Consider the following 25,965-nt stretch of genomic DNA (forward strand, 5'->3'; position numbering starts at 1 on the left):
CTTTGCCCTGGGCTAGCACCCCCCCCCCCCCTTTCGAAAATTCCTGCATCCGCCACTGTATCTTTATATGATAACTGTATTCTTCTAGTTTTCTACATTGACAAAGGTGCTACCTATTCAACTGATGAAAATTAAATGAGAAAAAATATCTTGAAATTGCGAAACTTGGTAAAATACTTTACCAGTACAAATGTGAGCTTCTTTTTCATAATTGATATGTGTCCTGCAATGAAGAATTATTTGAAAATGGTTTAGGTTGATATTGTTTTTCTCATCGTCACCTAGTTAAATCCCAATTGTTGAACTGTTAACGGATTTCTACTGTACATTCAATACATGATGAGAAAAAAATGTTACTATATCAGATGCACAAAGCTGGTATCATATCTAGAAAGAAAAGAAAAATGCGACATGGAGTAAACAGGTCAATGAGAAAGATACGTAAAATCAAGACAGTTTCAAAATCTAATATCCCTGTTCGATTTAGTTAAATGAAAAATTCTAACAACAAACAAAAAAAAACAACATGCAAAATCAATTACTGAATTGGTCAGTTTATGTATTATTACTTTTATTCAAAAAGCATATTTCGTCTGTCCGTGTACCGTTCACTCGTTTTTAAACTATATTAATTAAGCAGCGATAAAAAAAAAAAAAAAAAAAAAAAAAAAAAAACTATATTGTATAAGTAATAACTTTTCTTTTTTGAATTAAATCATCACTTATATATTGATTTAATTTGAATAGGTCAAATGTTAAAAGAGTGTATTTCAACTCTCTATGAAGAAGGTTTTTGTATCGTTTATTATATGATCTGTGTTTTTTGTTTACTGCAGACTCTATTACGTTATCAGCAAGTGTTAAATCAAACGATATTTCCTGAACATTAATTTTGTACTGACGTCATATAACGAGTGTAGAAGTTCTAAATGTTTAAGAGTGACCAGTAAATGTTAGGGATATGGTACATGTAGTTATTATCAAATAGTCCGTCTTTATACATGTTGGTGTTTGTTTTTGGGGTAGTTTTAATGTTTCTTCTGTTGCTTTGTTTCACTAGGTTTGGTTTGTAAACCGGAATCGTTGTTGCTTAATCGATCTATTGAACAGCGGTATTCTACTGTTGCCTTTATTTGAATCCTTATATGAAAAAGTATCAGATTCTAGCGCGGCTCATCTCTACTATAATATAAGAAAGTATTTACTCCTATACATCTGGCATATAATGCTATCAAAAATTTTCTATTTTTTATCATCTTCTTCGGGTAGTATTATATGGTTTTTGTTGTTTTTCAAGTTGGTCCAAAATTAAACTTTGTTTGATTTGATCTTAAAAGTACAATTATTTGGGGATAAGGTTGTAAGAAAACATAAAAAATGTAAGCCAAATAGTGTTTTTTTTTTTAAAAATGTTATTTTTAGAGAAATTAATATCCTCTTTACAAAATATTTCTAATTTGTAGAAGTGAGGCGATATATTTCAATGGAACAAAACTCATAAGTTGAAAATAAACTGACAGGCAAAACAAATGTAAAGACCAAAAGACAACTAAATAACAGTACACAAAAGACAACTTTTAGTATGAAAACTCAAGATTCCGATATTTATTTTTGAGATCTACAACACTGATTTGTTTCTTTCAAAAACTTAATGCCGTACTTTCTATTGATTGAAACATTTAAGCATGAAATGATGTCGGACTCCACGTATCAATGTTGTTAAACATGTATGTACTTACAATATAAAGTATTTACATTGTCCAAAAGACAAAAGATATACAAGGGTTTATTTGCTATTTTGAATCAGATAACAAGTTTTTATTTTCATAAGGTTAAACTTTCAGATCTTGTCTCTTTGTACCAATACCGTACCTAACACCGTCGTAAAAAAGATTGAGCAAAAACTAATTGCTCTGATAATTTACAAATGTATCTGTCCTTATAACCTGTGAGATATGTTAAATGCAGGATTATGTTTGCCAAAGACAACTCTATAATCTAAATGAAATCTAATATAGCAATTAAATTTTGTAATTGTTATGTAAAAATTGAAAACGGACACTTTTTTCGACATGCACTGTTTTGAAAGTTAAAAGTCTCCATGAATATGGGCGTGTCTTCGTATGTACACCAATGAGTTTTCGTTTATACTAGCCTTTAAACAAAAATAAAGAACTTTTAAAGTAATATGAATAATATGCTTTTGTAATTAAAGTAAAATTACCTGACAAAAACTTGAGGAAAAGATTAAACACGTTTCTAAATTTAGCGCAAAAGTCATCCTTCATTTTCCTGCCGTAATCGGTGTCATATGCTTAATGTAATCAGTTGGTAAATGTGGTACTTATCGGAGTAGCATATTTCAATAGTAGTTAGTCAAAATAGAAAACCTACTGTGTTTGTAGATACTTTAGTTTTAGATATGACACCTACTGGTTTTACATTTCTAGTTTGCAATAAAGGGACCATCTGCTTTGATCTCTAATTTTAAAATTGCATAGGGAAATGCGTCATTATCATATTGAAAAGAAGGTTGAATTTTTCAACCTAATTTATAATTTCAATATTGCTCTTATATAGAGTTGCAATTTTTGGTAACTAGTCAATTAAGAAAAGATTTCCTTCTAGATCATGAAAAAAACTTAATTTAATAGATTATATCGTATTAAAGAAATGATCTTTTACAAAAAGAAACGAATCGGTAATTATTCCATGCCGTCTGTGTGTAATGAATGGAGCTTCATTTATATAAATGTAACTATTAAAATAACCTTGGAAAATTAGTTAATTTGGATCAATCACCTCTAGAAAGTCTGCATTAATGTTTTTCCAAAGAAAGATCATTATTAGAAATATTGGTGTCATGGACCTCAAAAATACAAGTACGCGAATACTAGAAAACAAGAAAACAGCAAAGTGCTGACGCAAGCTATTTTTCTTTATCTATTAATTAAGAATGCGTGCAATCTGACAGTGTAACAGCAGCATATAACGTGTAAGCTTCAATTTTCAAGCTAATTTTTAAGTTTAAAATTAAACTTATAATAATACAGTTTTAAATGACATGTTAAGAAAAAAATTCTGAAAAAAGCCTTATAAAACGAGATTATATCTTATAAAAGAATTTGCACTTTACAAAAAAATTATTGGTAATCATCGCATGTTTTTTGTGTTAAAACTCATTGAATCGAGCTGCAATAATGCACAATTTGTAAATGTATCTAGCAAATTACCTTGAAAATTACTTAATTAGGATAGATCAATTTCAAGACGTCCGCGAATTAATTCTAAAATTAACTCCTCATTTTTTTTAATTATTACATAAATATATCATTTTTAAAATTTTTAACATTATGTAATATATCGGAACAGATCTCAATCATGCAAGTATAAACCTTTGCAAATTTTGTGTATTTTAAGTCCTTTTGGAGTATATAGCTTAAAGACGGAAACGAAACTCCGAATTATGGGAGATCAGTGATCTTGTTAAAACACAAAAACTCTAGTAGTTACAGTAATTATAAACAGTTCAACTTTCGATGTTTTTTTAAACAAATGAAAAAGGCAAACGATGTAAAAGTGTCACGATATTTGTTTTTTAATATTGGAAATGCAAAAATGATACAAATTATGTCCATTAAAATATTTGAAAGATTAATGAAAGTTAATATACAATAATAACATTCAATAAAGAAGCACTTTAAGTTGCATTTAAACACTTGAACAGGATTTGTTGATCTATAGACTAAAAAGATGTAATTATTGATATAATATTCAATAGCTCCAGGTGTTTTCTTTATAAGGTCTGTCTGGTGTTCGGGTTACTCTTGCCGTGAACGAAGCTTTAGCATTATGAGATCGTACCAACACATTTTTGATTCCATGTTATTATATCCAAATATATATGTTTAAGCTTAGCCGTACGCGCCATTAAAGTTAGTTTTTAAAAAAGTGTTACAGTATTTGAAATGATTGTATGAAATAAATATAGTATTACCGCAAGACAATATTGATTTCTCCAATTCGATGTTTTTTTTTTATAATCCAAATATTCTGCCTTCATTCTAAAAATAAGAAGATGGGGTATGATTGCCAATGAACCAACTCTCCACCAGAGGCCAAATGACGTAGAAGTAAGCAATTATAAGGCCTTCCATAATGAACTAAAACCATACCGCATAGCAACCTACATGTATACTATATCCCGAAATGACAAATGTAAAGCAAATCAAACCAGAAAACCTGAAATAAATAGACTTATTCTTCACTTTTTTCAAATTCCAAGTGATCGCTCTTGATACTTTTCATCCTTTTTGAGTTTGTAAGTTTTAAATATTTTATAAAATCTAAAAATGCAATGTTTCCCTTAAACACGAAATAATGACTTTGGACGGAATTGTCCCACTCTTTATCCGTCACAATTTTGTTGCTGTTCTGAGTGTTTATAATATACATCTTTGTAGTTTGTTTTCCTTATAAACGCATATATCTGAGTAAGCTTTCCATCATTATCACAATACCTTTTTATTTTTACATTTATTATTTACTTAATAAAGCTTTCAATTATTTTATTTTTCATATTTGAAAAAAGTATCCATAAACAAGACGAGGAAGTGGACAAATACTCGTAAACTTTGACCTTTTTTCATAATCAGACTATAATTCTACTTAGATATGTAACATACACAGCTACTATTTATATTAGTTACATTTGATAGTACGTAAAGCAAGGACGCATATTTAGATTTAATATTATGATATTAAAGTTTTGTATTAATTTCGGTTATTTTAAATATTTTCATTTTGTATTTGCAATATTTAAGATTGTATCTGCTTTAACTTTATACATTTAAAAATGCCAAAATCTGTAATGTGCTACTTAAAATCTTTGAAATTTAAACATTGAATGAAAGGGTATCATAATAATATTTTCTATGGTCAGATGTATTAATATAATCCGTTCTTGGGACATCATTAAAACAAGGAGAATAAATGTTTGTCGAAGGTCTATAACGAGTGCTTCAAGTGTCCTCAATGTAAAGAAAAAAGTTTTTAAACAAAAACCTATACTTTCGCTCTTTTGTGGACATAGCTGATATTTATATAGTTTAATGAAATGAAGTAAAAATTCGTAACACAATATTACATATTTCTCACGATTTGGATATTTTGAATTTATTATTCTATTTACATTCCAAAATAAAGTATAAAAATATCGAATGTGACGGAATTTGTACTTATTCGAACTCAGACAAAAATCCGACTTTTTTTATATAGAGAAAGGCAGTTACTATGACAAGGAATAATATATCAGTCTTTTGTTTTATTCAAGGTAAGCCAAAATAAACAGTTTTTTTTCAAAACTTACATATAATTGCCTTCAGTTTTGTTCTGAAAATGATATATACGTTTCTGTAACACGCTACCAAAATTGTAGTGTGAAATACAAGCAATATCATCAAAAATAGGAAACTCGAATACCAATAAAAATTTACTTAGCTTTTGTTATGTTTTATCATTCTAAAATATGTTTGAAATGACGTGGTTTATGTTTTACATGCCATACTGGAACCCAAATTTTTGTTAAAAATGTCTTCTATTCTATACTTAATAATGATAAAAAGAGAAGCCGATATCAGTTTTTAAAATTTTTTCAAAATCAATTTTAAAGTAAGCTAACACAAAAAGGGGGAGGGGGGGGGGAGTCCATAAAAATTGGCAAAATGAAATGTTATAAACCAACGGCAGATATAGACTGAGGATGATTACCACTGTTCAGTTCATTGCCAATATATTATTCGTGTTGGTACATTTTGAAGTTAAAGCTATAACTGAATATGCGAAGTGTTCATCAAATAGTAACAAATCCTTAATCAACTAATGCGACTGTCATACAAGTGGGAAGTTTAGCTAATTTTAAAACCAGGTTTAATCCACTATTCCATACATAAGAAAATTTATGTACCAAGCCACTGTACCAACCCAGGAATATGACAGATGTTATACATTCGATTGGTGTGTTTGAACTTTTCTTTTTGCCATGTAATTAGGGACTTTCCTTTTTGAATTTTCCTCGGCGTTCATTTTTTTTGTAATTTTACTTTTTCTCATCTTCAGCAACTATCAAGACGAAAAACAGGAATGTAAAATATAAGATCTACATATAAATTGCCTGTTGGTCTACTGGACATAAGATTTATAATACTAGTGGTTCAATTGTTAGAAAATTGATAAACACTCAGAAAATAACAACGCGATACTGTTCAATTAGTTGAAAATTTTATTTATGACAAATGACAATTTTTATCTCAAATCTATGTGTCAGTTTATGTTGATTGACCATAACGGTATTTAGCTTTTGGAGTCTTTTTGAAAGCATAGATATATTATTTAATGAAAGTGTGATATATTTCATAGTAATACAATTTTAACATCGAATTGTTCATAAACAATTAATGTTTTTTTTTTTTCGAAAATTCTTAATAATGTTAAGTTATTAAAAGATTAAAGAAGAATGTTCTGCTGTACTCTCTTCTTTTACCTTTCTTTTCACTTCTTTAGATTGGAAAAAGATAGCGTAAGAGAAGCATATATATGAGAACTTGTTTCGGTATAAGCGTTAACAGTATCATGCAATGCGATCGTCGTCTTGTTAAAGATTTGCACACATTTTTTCGCATTATTTTTTATGTAATTAAAATACTTTTTTCAAGGGTAGATGATATATCTAATACTTATTACATTAATAATTTAAAACTAATGAGGTTAGTGCTACCACGTATTTTGTTATTACCTTTGAAATAAGGTTGTGGCCCACTTCTTATTTTGTTCAAAGAGTTTCTCTAGAACTTAAAAACTATGTGATGTTTTTTAATGATATGAAGATATTAAGGTGGATTATGTATTCTCCGTGATTATGTTCAATTCATCTTTTATATTGTCAATTTGATTTAATGCAGTTTAAAAATGACAATTCTATTGAATTAATCATATCAAACTTTCCTGATACTTTCATGATACAGGCCATAAAACGACGTCTCTTTAAACAGCAAGTTTTATTTTAAGTATTTTATTTTATTTTAATTTTTTTAATTTTGTTTTTCCCGTTAGCTTTTCGTTTGGTTTGATATCTGTCCATGTGTATATATTATTAAGTATACGTAGATGAACAACGAATTAACATAACAATTAAGAAATAAAAGACAAAATTGAAATAGCCATTTCAATTCATATTCTATATTGTGATGTTGCACTCATACTTCAGGTTAGGGTGAAGGTTGGCGCCTGTGAAAACGTTCTAACTCGCTGCATTTTTCTGAACTTGTCCAATGTTATGATGGTGTACAGTGGTTTTCTTTTGTTGATGTGGCTAGTACGCGTTTCTCTTTTTCTCGTTTTTTATATAGATTAGACCGTTAATTTTCTTGTTTGAATGGTTTCACACTAGTCATTTTTGGGACTCTTTTTATAGTTACTGTTCGGTGTGAGCCAAGGCTCCGTGTTGAAGGCCGTACTTTGACCTATTATTGTTTACTTTTTGCAAATTATGACCTGGATGGAGAAGTGTCTCATTGGCACATCTTCTTATATCTATTTAGGATTCATCAAAATGCAACTGACCATTCTATATATCAAGATGTAAATTGATTCTTTGCTAATCGCAAGTTGTGAATGAAATTTAAGAAAGGGCAAAACATCAGTACTCCTTTATTTGGTGGTCAGTCGGATGCTCTTGTTGAAATTTTACTTTTTTATTTATGCCCCATTTCTGGGCATTATGTTTTCTGGTTTGTCGTTCGCCCGTTCGTCCGTCGTACCGTTCTTCCGTCCGTGTCGTTTGAAGTTTTTGGATTAGGTAGTTTTTGATGAAGTTGAGTCCAATCAACTTGAAACTGAGAACACATGTTCCTTATGATGTGATAATGAGATTTCCCCTCATTTCCACGGTCCACTTAACATAAACAATGATAGTGCGGATGGGTCATCAGTGCACTGGGGACACATTCTTGTTCTGCATCCTTTTTAAATCATACACAGAAATGGTGTTACAGGGAGGACCAAATTGATTGAACAGATTCCGGAATAAGATAAAATAACAATGATTCGCAAAAAGGAAAAAAAATTGCGATAAAGCGGTCAAGATTTTTTTATATCTATAGACATTGTATATTACAAGTAGCAAAAATATTATCTTTTCAATAAGATATTATAATTTGATGTAATCTGCAAAATAATTGAGAGAGTAAATGCTGTTAATTATTGAAAAAAAACATGACAATGCTTTCAATAACAAAGGTTTTATTACTAAAAACCTAATAAATAACTCCTTCCTGTCAACCTCTGGAAGGTTAACTATGCAGAAATAACTTTCCGAATGCTCTTTTGTATGCATAATGATTTTTAAGTGATAAACCCCTGGCACACGTGGATACTTAAATTTTTAAAAATCTGAGTTAGATGACTTAATATTGATCTAATTGAATATAAAGAATAATTCAGACAAATTTAATTACATTTTTGTTTCATTTTCTAATTTTGAAGGTAAAACGATAGTTTTTTGTAGGTCAACAGGTTGTAGACCCTATAATGCCTTAAATCACACATAAGTACATATGTAATTCAATCAAACGTGCTTCAAAAACTAAATTTGTGATTACTTAAGTAAAGGTTCTGACATTTTTTGATGTTTTGAGTTTTTTGTTTAAACTATGCAATTATTTTTTTATGTTCTTAAACTTTTTCAATTTATTTAAATTTTTAATTGTGCAAATGTTTAAACATTCAAACAAAATCCGTGACAAAAAAAGGCGAAGGATTTGTTTAATTGTTTTTATCTTCTGTCATATATCACGTAAAGAATGACCCCATTTTAAGTGCACACGATTTTTCTTGCGGTACGCTTGAACCAACAAGGTTGATGACAAAACTCCTAAATGTTTGGGAGCACCAATCAGGGCTTAAAGAGATTTGGAAAGGTTATTTTCCCTAGGAAAATGAAGCTTTAGGGCAATTAAATGATTTTTATGCTTAAAATATTCAGAAACGAAATATATCTATAAATCTTGACTAACAACTAGAAATTGACAAGTTAAGAACTAAATTTAACGACAAAACATATTAATTCAGCTTTCCTATTGTGAACTTTCCATTTCTATGTAGCAAAAACTCAGAAACGCCTTTGTATGGATTTATATTTCCCAGTTGAATAGATATTCTAGAGACTGTGTCTTTCTATCATGATTTTCTAGAGAGATGATTACTGCTTACAAGGAAGCCTTTCAACCAAGGATTTCAAGTGATAAAGATGAATTCGTCTCTTCGAAAGTCTCATGGACGCAGTAAGAATTTGCACGACTGATAAGGATTTCTTGTGTCACAGGAGGCCATTGATTTGTTCCAATAGATAATTCAAAAACCCGTTCTGTTTTTTTCGATAATGAACTCACCGAATAAGCGAACGGTGGCACATGTAGGGCAGGAAATACTTACCCTTCCGGAGCATCCGCATTTTTATGGTAATCGTGATCCCCGGTCTTACTTCATCAATATAAACTTTTAAAAATCATTGGTGTGTTTGTCTTTTTTCGTTCATTGCCATTCTATTGTCGGATGTTATTCGAATTATACTTTTTGTTGTTCCTTTCGATATATGCTGCATCTTTTTAATGTATCTTATACATAGTTTTGCCGGGTTATTACAAAATCGAACATGTAGGTTTTAAAATAATAATTCATGATTTAACAACCGTCAACAAATTGAGATAGATTACAAATGTCAAAATGCACTTTTGATTATGAAATATTGCAAAGTTGTATGTTAAAATTTAATGTTTATTTCTGTTGCTTGTAGGTTGCAAATGTCCGTCACGCCAACAGTACCAAACATAGTGTGCTTAATTTGTGTCTTAACTCTAAAATTCATTTCACCAGGTAAGAATATATTTTTAATGAAACTTGTAACAAACACAGTACATTTCTTTTAAAAAATGCATATACTAGTATATTACATTCGCTCTGTCAATATTTAAATTGTACACACTACAGAATAGATAGATGTAAAGGGGTCAATTAGTTCCATATAAAACCAGTGGTGTGGGTAAGAATTTCTATGCAAGGACGTGTAAAAATTCATTTTGATGAAAGTCGGTGACTCTCTCCGAGCAGCCTGGAATCTTAGAGTGTGCTTGATATTCATATGATGAAGACATTATCTTTAAATCAGTTAAATTGAGGTCTAAAGCTGGTATGACAGTAACTGCTAGTAGTGTTTTGTTATTTTTTGTGTCATTGTCATTTTGCTTAGTTTCTTTTGTTACATATTCTGAGTCTCACTGTGTATTGCTGCGTGTTTCTTTATTCTCCATTGGCTAGAGGTATAGAGAAGGGTTGAGATCTCACAAAACACTTTTAACCCCGCCGAATGTTTGTGTATGTCCCGTCAGGGGCCTATGGCCTTTGTTAGTCTTGTATGCTTTTAGATTTTAGTTTATTTATATATTTTTGAGTTTAGAATGACGTTCTTTTTCACTGAACAAGTACACATTTTTATTTTGGGGCCAGCGGAGGCCTACCTTCGGGTGTGGGATTTTCGTGCTGAGTTGAATACCAATTCGTGGTTTTCGCCTGCTATCTGCTGTTTGATCGGGTTGTTTTCTATTTGACATATTCCCCATTTACATTCTCAATTGTATTCCTGCACACAAAAAAAACTTACATTCACAAAATAGCCAATAGTATTGAAAAGGGAATTAAACTCCAATCGATGTGAATAAAACTTAGGAACAATATATATAACAATATATATGTTCCTGATAAAACATAACTGCACCTAAAAAAATAGATTTCACAAGGTATAAAGTAAATTTGAAGAATTAGATATGACGTCTTTCGATATTACGACAAATAACAAACAACAAGAAAAAAAGACAACTTAAAGTCAAAGGACAGGGTCTACAAAAAATATGTTGACCTTGAAACCATTCAATTTGTGATCTTGACACAATCATCATGAATGAACACTTTAAATGCACTTTTAATTTAAAAATACATTAATTAGACAAACCACAAAGTGGTTAACCAAACAGTAAACAAAAAATGAATTTTTTTTTTACACATCACAGCATATTGATTTCATACACATATATAACTCCGTGTAACAAGTACTATACTTTTTTCTACTGCCTGTTATCATATTTGATTTTGTGATCCAGAAACTGGCTTTACTGAGTAAAGTATATCATAGTTTTAACAGATCATTGAGAGTCATTTACTAATTTTCACTACAGTTTAGTCTCGGTGTGATTTAAAACTTGAAATATTTTATAGACACCTGCCTACTATTATAAGATATAAGAAGAAGTGGTATGTTTAGTCTCATTTCATGGGACTATTATATAATTGTCCAAGGTTTGCAAATGGGACAAATCTCCATCCAAGTCACAATTGGTAAAAAGTAAATCATTATAGGTCAAAATACGGTCTTCAAGACGGAGCATTGGATCACTCTGGATAGCAAGTTATAAAGAGCACTCAAAATGACTAGTGCAAAACAATTCAAACAAGAAAACCAACGGTCTAATCTATATGAAAAAAAAAACGAAAACGAGAAACACTTATGAAACGCAACCACTATTATATTGAACTGTTTTTTGATTATATGTGCGTGCCATCATTAAACAAAAGTAAAAATCTAACGGACTTGTCTGATGTTGAAACCAAGTAGTTTTTAATCAGATGTTATTTGTCATCATAACTTTACTATAAGCTACCAAATGCTCTTTATTGTATTTTTTTATATAAGTTTCAAGTCAGTGTTCTGGTTCAGCTCTAACATTAACAGCATCAGATGATCTTACAACAGTGACCTCTGATGGATATAGTTCCGGTTCATATGCTAAGTAAGTTAAAGTTTAAGATGAATAAATAAAATTTGATTCTGATTTTCAACAAGTAAAAGCTCCTGCAATTAATCGGTTAATTGTTAATTTAATAGATAATAATAACAAATAAACTGTCATTTTTTTTCTGTATTTTGACTACGGGGAAACCAGTAACTACCAAAACAATGAGGAAGAAACGAAGACGCTCCCCATAAACACGTGTAGTGCAAATCTGCATCATATACACATTTCAATTTTTCTGTCACCCAAGTTATGTATAATGGTAATAAATTATCTGTCAATATGAAGAACTTTAAGAGGTATTTCGTTTGAATGGAGCACGTGGGTCGGAGGACAGAACGACAGATACTTATTTCTGCTCAGCGAACCGTGTTTTCTTGATTCAATTACAATATAATTTAACAAATTATAGCAATAGTATTTGTTTATAGAGTTGATGCAAAATTACGAAAATGAAGTTACACGTTTTTTTTTTTTAATTTTATTTCAGTGATTTATCATGTTCATGGTTAATAGACAGTGGAAGTTCAGCAGAAACTGTTATTGTCTTCATCAACCATTATGACATCGACGCATCAGATACAATTGATATTTACGACGGTATGTTTAGATTTGCATATATTTAAATAAAGTATTTTTGTAAATGAACTAGTATATACTTTATCTAGCACTGATAGTCCAGTGACTGAGAGAAAACAGGTCTTAGAGCCATGCTTGTTATTATTAGATGTTAGTGGCTTTGAATTAGCTGTCTGTATCTGTGCTAATTGTCTTTTTGTTGTTGGAATATACAAGCACCCAGCCACGTTCACTCTGTGTGTGTTTTTTTTAGATGTAATTCTATTTGTATCCAACTGATGAGTTAAGCATTTTTTTCAACTGATTTTGAAAGTTTGTATTTTTGTTTAACTGTTAAACCACTGACACATGTTACGGGGAGTGTTTGGATCCCGCTAACATGTTTAACCCCGCCACATTCTGTATGTATGTGCATCTCCCAAGTCCGAAGCCTTTAATTCCGTGGTTATCGTTAGTTGATGTATTACATATTTGCTTTTGGTCATTATTTGTACATAAATTCGGCCGTTCGTTGTCTCGTTTGATTTTTTTTACATTTGTCATTTCGGGTCATTTTATAGCTGACTATGCGGTATGGGTTTTGTCCGTTGTTGAAGGCCTTACGGTAACCTATTGTTGTAAATTTCTGTGTCATTTTGGTTTCTTTTGGAGAGTTATCTCATAGTCAACCATACCACGTTTTTTTTTATACTAACACCGATTAAACTAATTAGTAAAACCCTTTGGTGGCCTTAAGCTATTTTTCTTTTGCTCTTTGGTCGATCTGTTTTCTATTCGATACATTCATCGATTTCCTTCTCAATTCTAATGTAAATGTAAACAAAGACAGGCATTTCCTATGCCAAACGCACAAAACACTCAAATTGTAAAAAAGAAACTCACAAAAGTAACAGTTTTAAGATCGATATTTTGATAGAACATTGCTGTTTATAAAACAATATTAATAAATGTATTATAATGGTTAATCTGTTAATTAAAATATTGATAATTTCATAAATATTTTATTGTGGTGTTCATATTTTGAAGCCTTGTTCTCACTATAAAAGTTTTCCAAAAAAAAAAACTTGGTCATGTTTTTTTATCTATCAAATTTGTTTTGACGATTGTTCAAAGTTTAAAAAAATTCAGGATTTAAAAAGAGTAAAATTGCTCCAAAATATTCTCACAGAATGATTGCATTGCTTTTGCATTTTATATAATGTGCAATTCTGAGTCCTAATAGAAATTGTATGTGTTGCAGATGTGTCTTACACGTCTATGACCTGTGTCCCCCTCCCCCCCCCCCCCCAGTTTTACAGGAAGTCGTTCTGTCTATCTCCCAGTTTATACCATTGGCTTTTTTTTTCTTCATAAAATTGAATTATTTCTTACTTCAACTATGATTGATCTATTCCCGTTAAAGTTAAAGGCCACCCACAGATAGTATATTAGTATTCTTTGCCATCAAAGTCCATCAAAGATTTTGATACAAGTCTCATTTGACTGTTATCACTGATAAAAAAAACCTTGACGAAGTTTTGTCGGACAAAGATAGTTCTGATAATGACAAAAGGGTTTATATACTCGTTGCAGCAGAATTTTGGTATCAGTTTAACATCACAATCATTATCAGAGCGTTAAGTCAATACGAGGTTACGTTAATTAATTACTTTTTTGTGATTATAACATTCAATATGAACAGTAGGTTAGTTAATTATTCTGTATACCTAGAGATCTTGACAATGAAATACGATTGATAAACAATGTCGGGATATTCAGTCCGTCCGATATTTAGTTGACTTCATCCACACCCTTTAACCATAATTGACTTACACATGAAAATGAATTTGTTTTTAGTTTTTTAAGCATTCCTTTAACTGTAAAAGAAGAAATTTATAGATAGAACGATATATTGTGCAACTTAAGTTAATAACACATTCAAGTGGAATATATTTTTGAAACGGTCAGAACATTGTTCATTTGCAGCACACATATAGCAAATATCGGATATATTTAAAACTATTCTGCAAGCTGATTGCAAAGTCACACGAAATTATTTTCGTTGAAGGGTTAACATCTTCGAGTGTCAAATACTTTGAGGTTCATATCTGATGACCTTCAATTAGAAACAAGTACTAGTTTGCATGAAATACACAGGGATCATGACATAATAATTAGAACATCATCTAGTATAAATCTTAACATGTATGTACAAAACACATAAAACAACGAGTAGACTTCTGACCATATAAATTTAAGGTCTAATTAACTACATATATTTACTGTGTTTTCATTATCCAAATGCACTAAGGTTGCAAATAAAACTAGATTTGCCATTGCAAGCAATAGCGGATGGCACCCTTCCCCTATTGCCAGGATAACGGCAGCCATTTTGAACATTTCAAAGTCGAAAATCGAATCAAGACATGCCAGTTATCATTATAATAAAGTTTTAGACATTTTGGAGTATTTTGAAAATTTGGGATTTTTTTTTGCCGTTTCCATGGTAACGGCGGCCATTTTGAAAATTCCAAACTACATTTCAACTCTGCACTTGCCAGTCAACATTTCTGTAAAGTTTCAGAAAGTTTGGTGCATTTTATTTTTTTGTAGTTTCCATGGAAACGGTAGCCATTTTGAAATTCCAAAGACAGATTCCACTTTGGCTCATTACATGTTACGTTCCCATAAAATTTCTATTGGTTTAATATCATATTCTTTAAGAAAGAGCCGCTTTAATGTTTTTCCCATAGGCCCAATGTTAAACTTTCGCCCTGTTTCCATGACAATGCCGCCATTTTGAAATTTCTAAATATTGTCGGTACATCAGGGCATACCAAGGAACATTTCCACAAAGTTTCATCCAGTTGGGTCTTACAATGCACATTCCAAAGTCAACTGCACAACTTATCATGGTGGTCCTTATTATAGTAGAGTTTCATCAACATTGGTCCATTGGATTCCGAATAATAAGCTGGACAAAATGTGTGGAAGAAAAATAATAAGAAGAAAAAAAGAAACGTAGAATAACAATATGTCAACTCCGTAGAGGGTGCCATAATAATGCAATGTAATTGTACGTAAAAAGTCCAACTTAAAAACTTTCTGTTATTCATTATGTCGATATTATAGACGACAAACATCAACATCTTTTATCGGTAACGTCAGAGACACATAACACTATTGTAAATGTTTGTCTCTGAGAAAGATAAGAAAATGCTGTTATAAAATCGTATAAAGATTTATTAATGACAGAGTTGTTAGAAACTGTTAAAAATGTTTAAACTAATTTGTATTTTAGGGTTTTTAACAAGCAATTCATCACTCAAGTCTGGTCTTACTGGTACCGGAAACGATAAAGAGGTTTTGACGACGGGTCAGTATGCTCTAGTTGTATTAACTACCGACTCATCAGGACAAGCACAAGGATTTTCTTTGCAATATGTGAAAGCTGCAGACTTGTGTAAGTATAAATAAAGGCAACAGTACTATACCGGTGTTTAAAAGCCATAAATCGATTGAGAGAGAACAAATCCGGATAAAAAACAAACCAAAACCGAGGGAAACACATCCACTATGTGAGGAAAACAAAGGTGCAACAGGAACACCGAAGTGCAACATAAACAAACGCCAACATACATTGGAACGAACTATTTGACAACAGCTGCCATATTCCTGACTTGGTACAGGACATTTTGATAAAAAAAAGTGGGAGGTTGAACCTAGTTTAATGGCAACAATGATGAAATAGAATAAGATGGAGACATTTATCTACTGAGGCTGCACAGGACACACGAGGAAGTCAAGTATATATAAAACAAATCTAAAGAATGGTGGGGAAAGTTTTTAATCTGTATCAAATAAAACTAATGATACGTTTTCCATATAACCTTTACAAATACATGTATGTGTTATACAGCTGTTTTACTCGAGTTGCATTTACCACTTTATTTATGAATCTAAAAGTGTATTTTGATGAAAAGCAAGGATTTTCAAAGGAAGTTTATCATAAAAGTTTTTAGTTTCTATGTATGAATAGCACATTTATACGATACTACTTTGTTTCAGCTGGTACTGGTTGTACAGCAGAACAAACTCTCACTGCAACTAGTGCAGAACAGTATTTAACATCGCCAGCATTCCCTAGCAGCTATACAGGGTAGGTGTAATGAATTTGGTGCATAAGGTATATTTAAAAGCATGCATACGAAAAAGCCGTTCAACGAATTGTTTATTATAACATTTTATATTTCCGTTTAGAATATTTGATTTGCCAACGCCTCCGCCTGTCTTTGCTTGGTAGAAATCCAGACTAGTTTTCAATTTTCATCAAAATCCACTATTTATCTATTTCGGTTGTGAATTTTAAGGCTTTGTAGAAAAGCTACACGAAAAAAGTTCTAGTAAACTTTCTTATGAGTCTTTTTATCCACGCGAAACCTTTTTTTTTTTAACCTTTAAGCAATAGACTTCATTATCGTGGCCAAACAAATCCCAACCGAATTAACTCTAATAATTGAAACAGTTCGAATAAAACGTTAAAAATATTCAACCAAAGTTTTTTTTAAAATGACCCTATTGTCTATAATACATTTCCTATTGACATGAAACGTGGTCACCAGTCTATTAATTATATTACAATAAGCTCATGTCATGCCAAGTTTTATAAGAATTGGGTCTTTTTTTATTGTATAAGTTCCATGCACATAGTTAAAAAATGGTCGGTTGAACTTGATTTTATGGCTAGCTAAACCTCAATAAATCAACAACACGACGTGACAAAAATGCAGCATAAACACACACAAGAACATTCATAAAGCGTCCAAAACAGAGTGTCTGATGCTACTAGTCCAAATGATTAGAAAATTTCCGTTTGATATTCAGGGGGCTAGGAGGATTTTTTCCGAATGACTATTCAATGGCATACGTTGCTATTCATACTTATTTTATACAAAAAAGACCTGAATCTATTGTTATAATTGAATAAATGTATAGATTGTAAACAATCGTGATACTCAAGTCTAATGTATATACTCAGTCTGTCTGGTTTTACGATTCCTTGTTTACTCCTTGGTTTTGATTGTTATTGTATTACAATATCTTCTAGATAAGAGAGTTTTAAAAAACAAAAATCTTTCTTACTGCAGAAATTCCAATTGTCGGTGGTTAATTGAAGCAACTGAGGGAGCAGTGTATTTTGAATTAATGTTGAGTGATATTGAATCTTCCCCTAACTGTGGATTTGACTACCTAAAAATATATGACAGTAAGTGAATTTGATGTTATGAAATAGGTTTTTTTGTTGTTAAAAAGAATAAGTTCTACGAAATAAAATGAATGAACCACATAATAAAATAATGAATTCAGCCAATGCACCATCATTTAATGTACCTGATTCTGAGTTTTTAGCTCACCTGGCCTTAAAGGCCATGTGAGCTTTTCTCATCACTTGGCGTCCGTCGTCGTCGTCGTCGTCGTTAACAATTTTTCAAACATCTTCTCCTCTGAAACTACTGAATGGATTTGAATGAAACTTAACATGATTGTTCCTTAGTATATCCTGCACAAAATGTGCGCTTCGATTTTTGATCCGTCAAAAAACATGGCCGCCGTTACTTAAAATAGAACATAGGGGTCAAATGCAGTTTTTGGCTTATATCTCAAAAACGAAAGCATTTAGAGCAAATCTGACATGGGGTAAAAATGTTCATTAGGTCAAGATCTATCAGCCCTGAAATTTTCAGATGAATCAAACAAACCATTGTTGGGTTGCTGCCACTTAATTGGTAATTTTAAGGAAATTTTGCAGTTTTTGGTCATTATCTTGAATATTATTATAGATAAAGATATACTGTAAACAGCAAAAAAGATCAGCAAAGTAAGATCTACAAATAAGTTTATATGACCAAAATTGTCAATTGACCCCTTAAGGGGTTATTGTCCTTTAATGACAATTTTTCACAATTTGTTCATCATATTTGCTAACTTTAAAAAATCTTCTCCTCTGAAACTACTGAATGGATTTGGTTAAAACTTAGCATGATTGTTCCTTAGATTATCCTGCACAAAGTGTGTGCTTTGATTTTTGATCCGTCAAAAAACATGGCCGCCGTTACTTAAAATAGAACATAGGGGTCAAATGCAGTTTTTGGCTTATATCTCAAAAACGAAAGCATTTAGAGCAAATCTGATATGGGGTAAAAATGTTCATTAGGTCAAGATCTATCAGCCCTGAAATTTTCAGATGAATCAAACAAACCATTGTTGGGTTGCTGCCACTTAATTGGTAATTTTAAGGAAATTTTGCAGTTTTTGGTCATTATCTTGAATATTATTATAGATAAAGATAAACTGTAAACAGCAAAAAAGATCAGCAAAGTAAGATCTACAAATAAGTTTATATGACCAAAATTGTCAATTGACCCCTTAAGGGGTTATTGTCCTTTAATGACAATTTTTCACAATTTGTTCATCATATTTGCTAACTTTAAAAAATCTTCTCCTCTGAAACTACTGAATGGATTTGGTTAAAACTTAGCATGATTGTTCCTTAGATTATCCTGATCAAAGTGTGTGCTTTGATTTTTGATCCGTCAAAAAACATGGCCGCCGTTACTTAAAATAGAACATAGGGGTCAAATGCAGTTTTTGGCTTATATCTTAAAAACGAAAGCATTTAGAGCAAATCTGACATGGAGTAAAAATGTTCATTAGGTCAAGATCTATCAGCCCTGAAATTTTCAGATGAATCAAACAAACCATTGTTGGGTTGCTGCCACTTAATTGGTAATTTTAAGGAAATTTTGCAGTTTTTGGTCATTATCTTGAATATTATTATAGATAAAGATAAACTGTAAACAGCAAAAAAGATCAGCAAAGTAAGATCTACAAATAAGTTAATATGACCAAAATTGTCAATTGACCTTTTAAGGGGTTATTGTCCTTTAATGACAATTTTTCACAATTTGTTCATCATATTTGCTAACTTTAAAAAATCTTCTCCTCTGAAACTACTGAATGGATTTGGTTAAAACTTAGCATGGTTGTTCCTTAGATTATCCTGCACAAAGTGTGTGCTTTGATTTTTGATCCGTCAAAAAACATGGCCGCTGTTACTTAAAATAGAACATAGGGGTCAAATGCAGTTTTTGGCTTATATCTCAAAAACGAAAGCATTAAGAGCAAATCTGACATGGAGTAAAAATGTTCATTAGGTCAATATCTATCAGCCCTGAAATTTTCAGATGAATCAAACATCCAATTGTTGGGTTGCTGCCACTTAATTGGTAATTTTAAGGAAATTTTGCAGTTTTTGGTCATTATCTTGAATATTATTATAGATAAAGACAAACTGTAAACAGCAAATATGATCAGCAAAGTAAGATCTACAAATAAGTCAATTTGACCAAAATTGTCAATTGACCTCTTTAGGAGTTATTGCCCTTTAAAGACTTTTTTCACAATTTGTTCATCATGTTGACTTACTTTAAAAAATCTTCTCTTATGAAACTGCTGTATCAATTTCAGCCAAACTTAGGCTAAATGAGTTTCAGAGTTTCAGAGTATCTCGTATAAATTTTATATTTCATTTCCTTGTATGGCAAGAAACATAGCTCCTATGGTTAAAATAGAACATAGGAGAAAATGATTTTTTTTTGCTTTTGAAGAAAATAGGACGATTCAAAGAACATTTAAATAAATTGAAAAGCCAAAATAATCATTGATGAGAGATTAAACCAAAAAAAATCAGGTGAGCGATTCAGGCTCTTGAGAGCCTCTTGTTACACTTGTAGAAATTATTCTTGTTTTCCTGTTGACCGTCATATGTATCCTTAGTTCATTGAATTTAAATGTATGTTAGTTTAGTGCAATTATCAGCTAATGCATAAATCATGTTCTCCCAGTCAAATGTATCCAACAGATTGTTTTTTAAAATCTCCATAAACATTCTTCAAAGATTCATCTTGTGCAATGTCAAAGTTTCAGTTTACAGTACCAACAAGATGTTAGACCATAAGTTTTGACAAATGTGAAGCAATACTTATTCAATTATGTTTTAATTGATTAAAAAAAATCAAAATCAATGTTATTAACAATAGAAAAAACAAATACAAAGATCTTATTGTGGTGTTTAAACCAGATTATTTTTCTTTTTTTCAGGTTCCTATGTTTGTGAACACACTTTAACAGTAGATGCCTGTACAAGATATCCACTCGGAAACACGGCGACATACACTAGTAACGGTACCAGTGTTTTAGTCTTGTTTGTTTCGGATGCTACAGTAGGATACAAAGGTTTCAAACTAAAATATTCTGCAGTATCCTCAACGACAACAGTAGCGACTCAAACGGCAGCATCCGAAGACACAGGTACACAATTTGTCAATGCTCAGTATACATTATTGTATTTTATTGTATTTTTGTCGTAGATTTCCTCTAATGCATATATCATAGATTTCTTCTAATGTATGTGCCATTAATTTCATCTTATCATTGATTTTCCTTTGATTTCCTCTAATGTCCATGTCATAGATTTTCCTCTGATTATCTCTACTGTAAGTGACTTTAATACAAAGATTTGTATAGTGTATGATAATAATAATAATGATAATAATAATAATAAGTTTATCACTTATGTTTTATGTTTCTTATTTTATTAATTTTCGTATATTGTTTAGTTTTTATTTTGTTGTTTATTGTTTGTTTAAACATGTATTGCCACAACCATTGTAAATGTTTAATGACAATTAATAAAATTATATTATTAATGATAATTATAATTATATATTAATGATAATTAATCGGAACAATTAATAAAATTTTAATAATAATAATAATAATAATAATAATAATAATAATAATAATAATAATAATAATAATTTTTTATCCATATTCAAAGAGAGTTACTCGTTCGGATCAAACCAAATTTCAATACATACAATATTAGCTACACTGAAAATATAATCAATCTACTTATACACAAATATTAACAGTATATATACATATATAGGTATATAAACGTATAACAAAAATAACACTTACAGCTTACATTTATAGTTAAACTTATCGATTTCAGAATTTTCCTAAAAATGTAACGACTTGTAAGAAAACATTTTTGATTTTTTGAAAATTTTACTGGATATTAAATTAAACAATTTTGGACCACTAGAATAAAAACTTGATTTGTATTATTTTGTATTTGATTTAGTTACAAAAAATATTTGATGATGAAAGTCAAATTGGTTACTTGTTTTGATTTACTAGTAAAAATAATGACGGTGGTAAAGTTTTTTTTAGTAACGTGAATATTTCCAGATTCATTAAATAGTTCAGTAGATGGTTTACGAATATGGTGTTTGTATATAACAATTTAGCTGCCTTTTTTGCAAGTCAAGTTAACTGTCAATTAAAATAAGTTGCCCTTATGTAATCATGAGCAAATCACTGATATTTTTGCTGATAATAGCACTATTGTTTTGCATAGATTTTTAACATTATGCTATGATAATTGATGCCTACAAATTTGCAGTTGGTAAGTTTACTATATAAAGATATTTGAAACACTTTGCCTTTTGAATTTACTTTAAAACTTTTAAAATTCCATCGGAATCGGACTAGCGAATTTCAAGCAGCCATTAGATTTGCAAGATGTCACAATGAGTTGTTATCATTTTTTTTCAGTAATAATCTGAACGTTTTAATCACGTTCTATGTAAAAAAAATAAGCCTCTCAATGATCAAAATTAGTGTGTGCCAAACTTCTATATATCCAATGAAATTGTAAACGATAATGTGTGCGGCTCAATTTTTTGAATTTTTTGAATTTTTTGTCAAAGCATCCATGTATATATTTATATATATATATGTCCAAATTTTATGAAAATTAAACGAGCCATGTCAATTTTATCCAAGTGTGTGGTGCCAACTTTAATTTGTATTGCGGATGGATTATTCATGCAAAACAGGAGATACTTACCCTTTTGGAGTTCATACGATTCCCTTAGTTTTTGTTTGCTACTTTTAAATTTATCTTCTAATAATTAAAAGTACTATTGCCTTAATCCTAACAAGGAGGTTATATCTCATATAACCTCCTTAATCTGATCTATATTGTGATTTATTTTTATCGTAACTTCTTTAAAGTTAGACTTTAAAACAGTTTTTACCAACTGAAAATGACGAGAATTCGTAACTCAACTGTTTGCTTCCGATAGAAAATGTCAATTGTTTATTTAATTATTTCCAGGGAAAAGTATTAAATTCTTCTTTATTTAACTGACTTACCCTTGTTTTGACTTTTCTTACAGGTTTTGCTCTTGGAATGGGTGTTGGTGTAGCCACAGGCGTAGTTTCAACACTGATGTTTATTGGAATAATTCAGATAATTAAAAGCAGACTTCAAGCGTCTAAGTTAGGTTCACCACGGGTAAGAAACGTTCTTCCACTGCAAACTCCTACAAGTTTCGGAGGAAAAACCCCAACTGGGAATGGACATCTGCCAAATGGCCATATTTTGAGAAACGGTGATATTCCGGGAAGTCAAAGGTTTTCAGTGACAAGTTCAATATCTTCTTCTGGAAATTCCTCCAGAAACGGGAGAACTCCTTCAACAGGACACAGTTCTCCAAATCATTCAGATACGCAAAATAAAAATAATAATAATTATAAAAGAAACGGTGTATTACCCACAAACATCGGACATGTTTAATTCTTTATCATTTGTTTACTGGTCAAGAAAATCTGAAAGGGAATAGTATGTACAGAATAGAGGCATGTTGAGAACTATTGTATGCATCATAATATGATTACGTGAGTTCACCTCTGTTGTTTATAATTATATGTCGTATTCCTCTTCAATTGTTACACTTTTTCTGTTTATTTGTTACATTTTTGTAATGAGCTATGTTCAGATAGTTAATGTAATACTGACAACAACAAAAAAACTATCAATTAAATAACTACCCTGCTTTGTTCTTGTTCAGATAAATAACTCTATTACATTTTACAATTTCAAAAAGGAGGTACAATTGTAAAAGCATGCCCACTATTTGTTTATTTTAGAATCGTAGCAACGTTTTTCATTAGTTGTATTTCATTCAGGTGGACCAAGATGATGTTGAAGTCGATTGTGAGTCAAGGTAACGGTGATGCAGATAATAATTTGCACGTTCAAATAACGCATTTTACAGATTTTTTTTCTGAACGACATTTTACTAATTTTCCTAATCTAATGAAAATGACTTCACATGTAATATCTTGTGATCTTTTGTTCCTCTAAAGCAGGTTTTTGTTTTTTCACTTTGAGCACTTTGTTAGGAAGACAAAGCAGACACACCTTTATTGGTCTGTTGCTAGAATTATCTCTTTTAAATTGCAAATCTGTTCACTGGAAAATGCTTACGGACTAAAATACATATCCTTTGTCCAATCTTTGCTGACAAGGGTCTGACAACACTCCGTTTTACTTTCTGTTCTGGTATTTATTGCATCAACCAATGAAATATCAGCCTTCAAATTTTTCGAAGGCCGAATTAATCCGACAAAAACCAGAGGATCTCAAAAGTTATTAAAACCGAAAGTAGAACAGATAGTTGTTAGATCCTCGTAAGCCATTTTGAACACATGATTTGAATTTTAATCAGATTGAAAAGAATGTTGAGCTCACTGATCAAAGTCTCTTGGAGAAAGTGTAACACTCACCTTCTTGACTGTAAATCCTTACAGGATAGCAGTGTTCAATTTACATATATTTTTATGCTAGGCTTGTGATAGTAAACATTTACTTCAAGAAAACTGTATTTACGATAGTTTTTCAATTGAATCAGATGAATGTTATTGACAGCTTAAATTTTATGATTTATCATTTTCACTTTATTCAAATTTTACATTGATGCCTATATGATATTTTCATTGATGATTTAAATGAAATGCCTTATTATAATTTATATTAAGGTTACTGAAAAGCTTATGTTTTGTATGATGTTTCTATTTTCCACCCATTGTTATTTAAGAAGAATCATTTTAAAGAAAACTGCATGAAATAATCTTTTTACCTTTCTGATGTTGAATGAATTATAAATTGTATAATTGTGTTTCGATAAAAAGTTAAGATCTAAAGTGTGTCAATGGATTTTATGAGTTTTGAACAGAGGTATACTACTGTTGCCTTTATTTATGATGATGTTATAATAAGATTTTCCCTGTATCGAGTTTTATCAATAAATTGTTTCTAAAAATTTAAAGGTCATAAAATCAATTATTATGATTTTGTATAAAATAACACTGCTCTATGAATTAAAGAAAAAAAGACAAACTTATCATGTATTTTAAACCAAAAGATGTAGATCTAAAAAAATTGAGTATAAATACTATGAGGGTGGAACAATATTATAATACTGGTACCTTTGATAACTATAGCCTACGAGTATTGCATCAAATTTATTATGGTGATGCTAGTAATACGTAACCTTGATACATTTCTTGACCAAGTAAACATTGGAGGAAGAATATCACTGCCGGGCTTTTGCAATGTTTCATCAACCATTTTGTATATATATATTGTTGTTATATATGTTATGTAAATTGTTATCTGTATATATATAAGTGTAAATGTTATAAATTGTTAAACCTAACAATTTTCAAATTATGTCATTAGGGTATTTTCTTCGACAAGCTTTAATAAAAATGTTATTCTTCAAATTGACTTCTTTTTTTCGGAGAAATGCATCTTGAGATATATTGATACTTTTCGTATTTTTATATGATTTGATTAAGATGTAAAGTTATATCATAACTTTAAATACAACATTACAAAAATAAAAAAAGTACTAGGTATTATTTTGATTGGATCCAACTGGACTTTGCACTACATCGACAAAAGGATCTCCCATGACAAACTAGATACATAATCGTTCTATAATATCTAAGCTAGAGGCGTAATCATCCTTTAGCTCAGTTGGAAGAGCGATGGCCTACTGTGCTTCTTCGGGTCTTGGTGCGATTTCCTGCTACCACATGTTCTATTTCATACATATAATTATGACCTTAAAGAGAAAAAAACGAGGTCTACAAAACAGAACGCAGAAACCTAAAATATTTAGTCACATAAATCCCAATCAAAAACTGTAGATATACTTATGCAATGTGGATATAAACAGTTACTGATCTTCTAATGGCATATTGCTCATAAAGGAGAAACCAGAACAAGATAATAATTAGAAGATATCTGGGGTCATTTGTGTTTTCGAACTTTCAAAATAAAGTCATCATAGGTAACAGGATTACGCCAGAAGCGAGTTCCGTCTATAAAAAAAATTTCAGATGTGACACTCGAATCAAAATTTGAAAAATCCACATAAATACAAGTTGAAAAGCATTTATTACCAAAAATTAATGTTTTCGCAAATACAGCTTATGTTATCTATCCCTGTGGTAGAATCCTTAAGATTTTAAAAAAGTCAAAAGTTTTGAAACAGTTCATTAAAATGGCAGTTGTTATCGTATAATT

At 30.6% G+C, this 25,965-nt stretch overlaps 1 protein-coding gene across 4 annotated transcripts in view; it reads left to right on the plus strand.

Moving 5' to 3' along the window:
* LOC143072671 (exoskeleton protein RP43-like) overlaps positions 1–25,157 on the plus strand; it is a 42,198-nt gene extending 17,041 nt beyond the window's left edge. For 2 of the 4 annotated variants that reach the window (XM_076247729.1, XM_076247726.1), the window contains exons 2-9: positions 9,851–9,930; positions 11,801–11,897; positions 12,391–12,500; positions 15,760–15,921; positions 16,527–16,617; positions 17,606–17,724; positions 20,619–20,828; positions 22,766–25,157. In XM_076247729.1, coding sequence (XP_076103844.1) covers positions 9,858–9,930; positions 11,801–11,897; positions 12,391–12,500; positions 15,760–15,921; positions 16,527–16,617; positions 17,606–17,724; positions 20,619–20,828; positions 22,766–23,166 — 1,263 coding nt within the window. In that variant the 5' untranslated portion in view covers positions 9,851–9,857 and the 3' untranslated portion in view covers positions 23,167–25,157. Of the gene's footprint in view, positions 1–1,698; positions 1,728–5,125; positions 5,333–9,850; positions 9,931–11,800; positions 11,898–12,390; positions 12,501–15,759; positions 15,922–16,526; positions 16,618–17,605; positions 17,725–20,618; positions 20,829–22,765 lie in introns of those variants that run through there. The other 2 variants (XM_076247727.1, XM_076247728.1) reach the window with 2 other exon arrangements.
* Positions 25,158–25,965: the final 808 nt, after the last annotated feature.

The sequence above is a fragment of the Mytilus galloprovincialis genome, chromosome 4 (assembly GCF_965363235.1).
Source record: "Mytilus galloprovincialis chromosome 4, xbMytGall1.hap1.1, whole genome shotgun sequence".
NCBI classification, from domain to species: Eukaryota; Metazoa; Mollusca; class Bivalvia; order Mytilida; family Mytilidae; genus Mytilus; species Mytilus galloprovincialis.